A 10,092-nucleotide genomic window follows, 5' to 3' on the forward strand; every position below is an offset into this window, starting at 1 on the left:
CCTGATCTTCCTCCCTTGAGTTCTTGAGTCCTTTAAGTGAGTTGCAAGTTTTCTTTGCCTGATTATCTGTCAGTTTCTTTGATCCTGCATGGTTCAGGTTCCCGGGGTCTCTAAGGTAGTGTCAGAGAAGTTTATGTTCCCCTGGAACTGATAGCATAACAGTTTAAAACAGTGATTCTTCGGCTTAGATGGAGTCTGAGGGTGAGGGAATTAAACATTGCCCAATTGCACAGAATGTGCAGCTTCCCCCAGGACTGCTGGTACCAGCAGCAACAGGAGAGTCTTTCCCAGAACAAGCAGACAATGCAGCCCCTGTCATCCAGTCTTATAAATCTACTGGCTTTACCAGAAGGAAGGTTGCACTCTAACTCCCAAGCCTCTCCTGTATCTTTGACTCCTCCCACTCAATGACATCAAGACTCACATATATATAGAGGATAATCTGGTGATGGCCAGAGGGGAGAGGGGTTGGAGGGCTGGGTGAAAGTAATGAAAGTTTAAAGAAGTACAAATTAGTAGTTGATAGGTCATGGGGATTGGAGCATGGCAGAGCGAATGAAGTCAGCAGTAATGTAATGGCTGTGTGTAGAGCCAAAGGAGTTATAGAATAACTAAGGGATCGTTTTATAAACTACATAAACTATATAAATGTCTAACCAATGTACTACATACTTGAAACTAATAATAAAATAAAATACAATGCTAAAAAAAAAGACATCACAGACACTGAGAGCCAGCATTCATTTGTTGTCTGGAGTTTACATAGCCCGAGATTCAGGGCAAGCTCTACCAGGAGGCTTATTTTAGTTGTTCATTCCAGTTGGTGGTCCTGAAAATAAGCATTTTCAAGTTCTATTAAAGGATATGTTTCCCTTTATGAAAATAAAATCTTTAATCAGATTAATATGAATCCAACTTTCTTTTAAGTAGCTTGATATATATAGCAATCGCAAATCTGTTTGCAATGCATCAGGTAACAGTTGATAAAATCAAGCTTTCATATATTCTTCAATAGCTAATTATTAAACAATTATGCATCAAATATCTACTAATTGTCACACATTGTTTTGGATTCTGAGGACACAGCCCTGAACAAAGTAGACAAAAAATGCCAGTTATGTTGTAGTTCACATTCTACTGAATGTAAAAGTTCATGAATGCAGATAATATATTTAAATGAAATTCAATGTTCATTAAAACAATACGGCCAATAAATAACAAAGCATCTTTACTGACCTCACATGGAATTTCAGCAGGTAGCACCATTGCTAGTGGCATGGTGCTTTTTGAAGCTTCTGATTCTTCAATTTTGTTTCTCTCGCTTACTTCTCCAGAATGTTCCACTCTTTGGTCTGTTGAAATATTGAACTCAAGGTAGTCCTTAGAACCTAGAGAAAGTTTATGAATGTAGATTATTATATGCTAAAACCATAGTGTTGCTTCCATTGTTATAAAGACTAAATGCTGAACAATCGATTTAATTAATATATAAGACAACTGAACTGAGTTTAAGTTAACTGAAATAATTGAACCAATGTTAATAATTACAAAAATGCTTCACAATTTACTGTTATAACCTTAGTGACTAAACTAAAGCAACTATATAATATGTTCGTCAACTAGCTAAATGTTTTTGCCCCTAAAAATGCAACCACTATTCAATATTTTCTCTTACTATTAAAACAGTAAATCTGAAAAACCTGTAACTATCTCATTTCAATGACAGTTAAGAAAAATTTATTTTACTTTAAATTGGAATATTTTAAATCAGAACAACTGCTTACTCTTTACATATACTTCTAGTTTTTAAAATAAAAAGCTTAATTAGGAGAAATCACTAAATAAACTAGTATTTCTACAAAATGCTAGTTTAATACTGGAATATCAGTGTTCATCAAAATGTTAGTGAGTTGTATGAAAAAATAATACATGTCAAATAAATTTGGTTTCTTTATAGCAGTGCTAAAAAACACTGAAATGTGAGAGTTTTGAATCTCAAAGAGAAATAGTATTTAAATTTTTTTCAGTTTTAACATTTAATAACTTAGCTTTGATCTCAATCATTCAAACTTTTTTTTTGTATTGAAAAAAAGAATGTATTGAGAGATAATATATTTATTACTCAATGTTTCAAAGTCCAACGCATTTCATTAGGGCACAAAAACAATGTGGCTGAAACCAAGTTTTTCACAACTACATCACATCTGTAAACTTTTAGGCCAACCCCAATAGTATTCCTCAAATTCCCAAAGAAGGGGACTGGGGAAAAAAATGAAGCCTCTGACAGCCAGAATCTGTCCAGACACTATGTGAAGGCCGTGGTGTTGCTAAGAGCTTGCCTGGCGCTTACAGCTCCACCTCAGTGTTCTCCCAGTGAACATGGACAATTTCACAGAACATCAACATCAGACAAGGCCACTCTGTCACCATGATGGATCAAGTGAGAACACTTTGTAATTATATCTTAATCCAGACAAAAACATGAACATTGACCAAAACACAAAAATGACCAATATCTTGAATCGTGGCTCCTATGAGTGATGTTGTCTCTTCACTAATTCCAGCCTTAGCTTCTTTTCATTGCTCTTGCCTTCTAATGATCAGGTGACCGACTCCACTCCGTTTGCCTGAGATTTTCTGGTTTAGGCACTGAAAACGCTGTGTCCCAGGAACCCCCTCAGTCTCAAGCATATTGGAATAGTTGGCCACCCTATTTCTTAACAAGAGTCATGAATGTACCAAATCATAAAATTACACCTGCTTTCTGACATAAGCATTTGACTGCCATGCTTTCTTGAACCCTCCCTCAAATCACTTAACACAGGCCTAAAAACTACAATAAATCTTTTCTATTACCCTTTTACTGAGATACCCTACAGTCTCCATGGTGTGCCCTCTATTAACTGCCAATAGAAAAAATCGAAATAGTTCAAATGCAGGTGTGTTCCTAGTGGTCTTTGGCTAAAGGACATTGACAGGATAAAAAGAAGAGCCAAAGGCAATATAGATGAAAGTAGCTACAATTTTGGTCTCATTGTATTTTTTTAAAAAGTGGAGTTACCACTTTCATAGGTAATTCTATCAAGAAAGCAGAGTAACAAGTGAAGCGTCCTCTAGAGAGCAGCTTTCCCCATGCCACATCTAAGGAGAATGGCTTTTTTCCTGTCTTATGAAACTTGCAGAATAAAAGAATAAAAGCACCAGGGATTTCCAGATTTCTCCTAGTACCAGTCTTACTTGAAATGAAATAAAAAACAGCCTTTACTTCGCTCTATCTCTGTCTTGCACGCTCTCTCTCACACACACACATGTGTGCGCACACACACACAAATCAAAATAATAAAAGGTTTTATAGAACTGGCTCAATTATTTTGTGAATTGATGAAAGAATAAAGAAAATTGTTTTATTTGATACACCTTGAAAGAATGAGGTGTAAATTATTCTGCCTTGGAGGTATCTAGGATATTTTCTGTAATTTCTCTGTGGTCTTAAATTAAGAAGAGCTATTTTATTTACCCTGAGGACATAATCATGGATGTACAAAATGATTTATCTCTATGAATGTTCAGAGAAGCACAGTTTATAATGCAGAAAATTAGAAGCAGTCTAAGCAATAAGGAACCAGATAAAAATGTAATGTTATAAAAGATTTTGTCACCAATAAAAATTCCTTCAAAGAATATTTAACAAGAAACAAGTTTATTCAATAACTTAGAAAATCCAGGTTACGAAATTTTTAATTTACTAGGTTCCAATTTTATAAAAAAAAAATAATAACGACAGGACCTGTGTTTTCAAGTTGTACATATAAAGAGCTTCGGAAGTCACAATGCTATCCTAACAAACAGAAAGCTGACCAGACTGAAAAATCAACAGCTCTTCTTTGATCCTTAAGAAAAGGGCAGACATAGCACAACTGCTGACCCCAAGGTTGGGGAGATAGGCAGGCAAATACAGGTAGCCTCAGCTTACCAGACTAGAGACTCAGGAGTTGAAAACACTCAAGAACTAGTACCTGGGAAGGGAAAACTGAACTGTAATTAATGAATTGCTGGATATTTAACAAGTACAAGTGTGAGAGTTAAAAACTCCAGGGAAATCCAGTCAAAGTGGGAATGGGAGGGGTTGGAGGGCATATTATTTTGAGATTCATCTCCTCTAGGAGCTTGACCAGATCCCCACAGTAAATATTGGAGAAAATATCCCTGTTGCGGCCAACGGGGGAAAGGAGAAAAGAACCATTTTGAAATAGCCCAGATACTTCTTAGCATGACCTTCCCTCAAAGGAAACTAGTTAACCAGAGAGTCTCATCTACCAGAGTTTATCAAAGTCTAAGTGACCTGGGGAAGAAAAATACCCAACTGCATCCGTAATAGCCATCCAGTACTACCTAAGGTGAAGAAAAAAAAAAAAAAAAACTGAGAAACTCTTGTAAAGTTCATAGTCCAGAAACATTGTCTCACTAAAAAACAGAGCTCATCATCAGATGATAGAAAGTCTTCCCTCCCCCAACACCTCACTCTCATCTTTAGTAATATGATTACTAAAGACCTACTTTTAGAAGTTCCTTTTTCCCAGTACATCATATTTGGCTATTGAGGAAGATTACAAGGCATATCAAAATGCAAAAAACAAACAAACAAAAAACCCCCCCTGCAATTAAAAAAAAAAAAGAGTAAGCAAAAGAGTAAGCATCAGAACCAGACATAGCAAGAATGCTGGAATTATCAGACCAGGAATTTTAAAAATCTATCATTAATATGCAAATGGTTCTAATGGATAAAGTAGACAACACGCAAGAACAGATGACTAATGCAAACAGAGAGATGAAAATCCTAAGAAAGAATTTAAAAAATGTTAGAGAGCAAAAACACTGTAATAGAAATGAAGAATGCCTTTGATGGGCTTATTTGTAGACTGGACATGACAGAGGAGAATCCTTGAGCTATAGGATATAGAAATAGAATTTTTGAGAACTGAAAAGCAAATAGAACAAAGACTGAATATATATATTCATTATTATATATATATAATGGAATATTCAAGGACTGTGAGAAAACTATGAAAGATATAACATATGTGTAATAGGAATACTAGAAAGAGACAAAGGAAGAGAAGAAATATTTCAAACAATAATAACTGAGAATTTCCTCAAATTAATGTCTGATACCAAATTACAGCTCCAGGAAACTCAGACAATACCAACTAGGATAAATTCCCAAAGAAGTACAGTAAGGCATAACCTCTTAAAATGGCAGAAAATCAAATAAAAAAAAAAAAACCCTGATAGAAACTAGAGAAAATAAAACTTACCTATAGAGGAACACGGATAAGAATTACATCTAACTTATCAGAAACCATGCAAGCAAGAAGAGAGTGAGGTGAAATACTTAAAGTGTAAGAGAAATAAATGTCCAACCCAGAATTCTGTACCCTGTGAAATTACTCTTCGAAAGTGAAAAAAATTAAGGATTTCTCAGAAAAACAAATACTGAGAAAATTTGTTGTCAATAGACCTGCCTGCAAGAAAAATTAAAAGTTCTTCAGTGAAAACGAAAATAATATAGATGAGCAACTCAGATTTACACAAAAAAGGGAAGAACATAAAGAATAAATAAGTAAAAGTAAAACATTTATTTTGCTGTAATTGATCTAACAGATAACAGTAACAACAATGTATTCAATTATGTATGCTTATGTATATTATGTATGTTTTTTATATATGTTTACATAAAATGAAATTAATGACAGCAATGATACAAAAAATGGGAGGAAGAAATTAGAATCATTTTGTTATTATAAGGTACTAATACTCTCTGTGAAGTGGTATAGTGTTATTTGAAAGTGAGCTTGGATTAGTTATATATATATATTGCAAATTCTAGGAAAACCATTAAAAAACTGAAAAAAGGTATAACTGATACGCTAAGAAAGAAGTGAAAGTGAATCACAAAAAATGCTCAATTAAAATAAAAAATGGCAGAAAAAGAGTGGAAGACAAAAATTGGAACAAGAAATAAGAGCAACAAAAACATTGATGAATATTATAGATATTAATTCAACTATATCAATAATCCCTTTGAATGTCAATGGTCTAAATGCATCAATTATAAGACAATGATTGTCAGAGTTGATCAGAAAATAACATCCAACTATATGTTTTCTAAAAGAAACTCACTCTAAATATAAAGATGTAATCATTAAAAGTAAATAGATAGGGAAAAATATATGACGCTAATAGTCAGAGGAAAGCAAAAGTAGCTGTATTAATTTCAAATAGAGCTTATTTCAAAGTATCACAAGTTATCAAAAATTAAGGAGAGAATTACATAATAATAAAGGGGTCAATTCTCTAAGAAGATATAACAATTGTTAATGTGCATGTGCCTTTATAAAAAAGAATTAAACTATGTGAGGCAAAACTGATAGAACTGCAAAGAGAAATAGATGAATCCGCTATCACACGTGGAGACTTCAACAGAAATGGACAGTTTCAGCAGGCAGAAAATCAATAACGACACAATTAAACTCAACAATACCATTAATCAACTGAATATAATTGATATCTACAGACTTCATCCAATAACAGCAGATTACACATTCTTCTCAAGGTCACATGGAACATTAACCAAGATAGGTTACATTCTGGGACATAAAACACACCTTAACAAATTTATATAAGTAGAAATCATACAATGCCTACTCTCAGACCACAATGGAATTAAATTAGAAATCAATAACAGAAAGATTGTTTGAAAATCCCACAATATGTACAAATTAAGCAACATACATCTAAAAAACACATGGGGCAAAGGAGATATCTCAAAAGTAATTACAAAAATATTTTGAAGTGAGTAAAAATGAAAACACAACTTATCAAAATATGTGGAATGCAGCAAAAATGCTTAGAGAGAAATTTATAGCATTGAATGCATATGTTAGAAAAAAAGGATCTAAAATTAAATTTAAATTTCCACTATAAAAAACTAAAAAATAAAGAGCAAATTAAATCTAAAGTAAGCAGAAGAAAAGAAATAATAAGGAGAGCAGAAATCAAGGAAATTAAAAACAGGAAATCATTAGAAATAATCAATGAAACCAATGCCCATAAATTTGATAACATAGATAAAATGAATCAATTATTTGAGACACAAGTTGCCAAAACTTACACAATAACAAATCAACAATGAATAGGCCTATGGCCTATCTCTATGAAATAAATTGTATCAATAATTAATAACCTTCTAAAGCAAAAAGCATCATGCCCAGATGAGTTCACTCGTAAATTCTACCAAACATTTAAGGAAAAAAATGATTAAAATTTTCAGAGAATAGAAGTAGAGAGAATACTTCCTACCTCATTCATGAGAGCAGCATTACCCTAATACCAAAAAAAGACAAAGACGTTACAGGAAAAGAAAACTACAGAACAATATATCTCATAAACATAGATGTAAAAATTCTCAACCAGATATTAGCAAATCAAATCCAAAGAAAATAAAAATAAAAAGACTTATGCACCATGACCAAGTAGGATTTATTCCAGTTATGCAAGGCTTGTTACACATTCAAAAAATCAATTACTGTAATCCATCCCATCAAAAGACTAAAAAGAAAAAAAATCACATGATCATATTAATAAGTTCAGGAAAAGCATTTGACCAAATCTAATACCGAATCATAATAAGAACTCTCAGTAAACTAGGAATGGAAGCAAACTTTCTCAACTTGATAAAGATTATCTACAAAAACCTACAGCTAAAATCATTCTTAAGGTGAGAGACTCAAAGCTATTCCACTAAGACTATGCATAAAGCAAGGATATCCCCTCTTACCACTTCTTTTTATCATTGTACTGGAAGTCCTTGCTAATGCAATTAAGGCAAAAATACAAAATAAAAGCTACAAAGATTGGGAAGGAAGACATAAAACTGAGTTTCCTAGGAGATGACATAATGTCTATGTAGGTAATCCAAAAGCATCAACAAAGAAATTCCTGGAACTAATAAGCAATTAGAGTAAGGTTACAAGATATAAGAGCAATAAACAAAAAGTAATTGCTTTCCTATATACCAATAAACAAGTGGAATTTGAAATTAAAAATGCAATATAATTTACATTAGCACTCCCTCCAAAATAAAATACTTAGGTATAAATCTAACAAATGATGTACAAGATCTATATGACAAAAACCATAAAACTCTGATGAACAAAATCAAATAAGAACTAGATAAAGGAAGAGATATTCTATATTCATGAATAGAAAGGCTCAGTGTTTTCAAGATGTCAGTTCTTCCCAAATAAATCCATAGATTCAATGCAATCCCAATCAAAATCCCAGCAAATTATTTTACAGCTAAGGACAAACTTATTCTAAAGTTTATGTTGAGAAGCAAGAAACTCAAAATAACCAACTCATTATTGAAGGAGAAAAGCAAAGTTGGAGGACTAACACTACCAAACTTCAAGTCTTAATATAAAGCAACAGTAATAAAGACAGTATGGTCTTGGCAAAAGAATGGGAACTTGATCAATGGAACAGAATAAAGAGCCAAGAAATAAAACCACGGAAACAAAGTCTTTGACAAAGGAGCCAACGCAATAAAATGGAGCAAAGATAGTCTCTTCAATAATTAGTGCTAGAACAGCTGGACATCTACATGCAAAAAATAAATCTAGATACAGATATTACACCTTTCCTAAAATTTAATTCAAAATGGATACAGACTTGAATGCATAATGCAAAACTAAAAAACTCCAAGAAGATGACCTAGGAGAAAACCTAGATAACTTTGGATATGGTGCTGCCTTTTTATATACAACACCATAGACATGATCCATGAAAGAAATAATAGATAAGCATGACTTCATTAAAATTAAAAACAACTGCTCTGCAAAAGACAATATCTAAAGAATTAGAAGATAAGCCATAGACTGTAAAAGAGTATTTTCAAAAGATACATCTAATAAATAACTGTTCTCAAAATATATAGAGCTCTGAAATTCAACAATAAGAAAATGATAAAACCAATTTAAAAATTGGCAAAAAAACTGAACAGACATCTCACCAAAGAAGACATATAGATTTCAAATAAGCATATGAAAAGATGCTTCACATCGTATGTCATCAGGAAAGCCAAATAAAAACAAAAATGAAATATTACTACACACCGATTAGAACGGCCAAAATCTGAAACACTGACAACTCCAAATGCTAGGGAGGACATAGAGCAACAAGAACTCTGATCCATTGCTGGTGGAAATGCAAAATGGTACAGCCATTTTGGAAGACAGTTTAGTGGTTTTGGATAAAACTAAATATGCCCTTACGGTGTGATCCAGAATTCGTGCTCTTTGGTATTTACTCAAATGTGTTGAAAACTTATGCCCACACAAAAACCTGCACATGAATGTTTATAGCAGCTGTATGCATAATTGCCAAAGCTTGGGAGCAACCATAATGTCCTTCGCTTGGTGAATAGTACATTCAGACAATTCATTTCTAAAATGAAATGAGCTATCAAGCCATGAAAAGACATTGAAGAACTTAAAGGCATAATACTAAGTGAAAGAAACTAATCTGAAAAGGCTATGTACTAATCTGAAAAGGCAAAAATATAAAGAATAAAAAGAGTAGTGGTTATTAGGGACCTGGGTTGGCAGGGGATAAATACCTAGGTAGAGCACACAGGATTTGGGGGCTAGTGAAAATATTCTGTTGATACCATAATGATGAATAAATGTCATTATACATTTGTCTAGACTCATAGATTGTACAATACCAAGTGTACCCTAAGGTAAACTGTGGACTTTGGGTGATTAAAATGTGTCAACATAGGTTCATCCTTAAATAGTTAAAAATATACCATTCTGGTGAGTAATGTCGATAATTGGGGTGGCTGTGCATGCCACAGGGAAGGGACAGGGAGGGTATAAAAAATCTCTGTATCTCTCTCTCAGTATCGGTGTAAACCTAAAACTTCTCTTTAAAAAATAGTCTTCAAAAAAAAGTATACATATACAAAACTATGTGGTAAGAATTCAAGATATATCTTTGAATACCTAAGAATAGACTAGCGCTATATATACC

The 10,092-nt window shown here is 33.1% G+C and overlaps 1 protein-coding gene across 1 annotated transcript in view; it reads right to left on the minus strand.

Annotated features, from left to right (window-relative positions):
* The window catches only part of BANK1 (B cell scaffold protein with ankyrin repeats 1), a 285,835-nt gene that overhangs the window by 221,767 nt on the left and 53,976 nt on the right, over positions 1-10,092 (minus strand). Inside the window, 1 exon segment of the mRNA XM_023531394.1 lies at positions 1,237-1,388. Within this exon segment, the coding sequence (XP_023387162.1) occupies positions 1,237-1,388 (152 nt within the window).

The sequence above is a fragment of the Pteropus vampyrus genome, unplaced genomic scaffold, assembly GCF_000151845.1.
Source record: "Pteropus vampyrus isolate Shadow unplaced genomic scaffold, Pvam_2.0 Scaffold67, whole genome shotgun sequence".
Taxonomy (NCBI): Eukaryota; Metazoa; Chordata; class Mammalia; order Chiroptera; family Pteropodidae; genus Pteropus; species Pteropus vampyrus.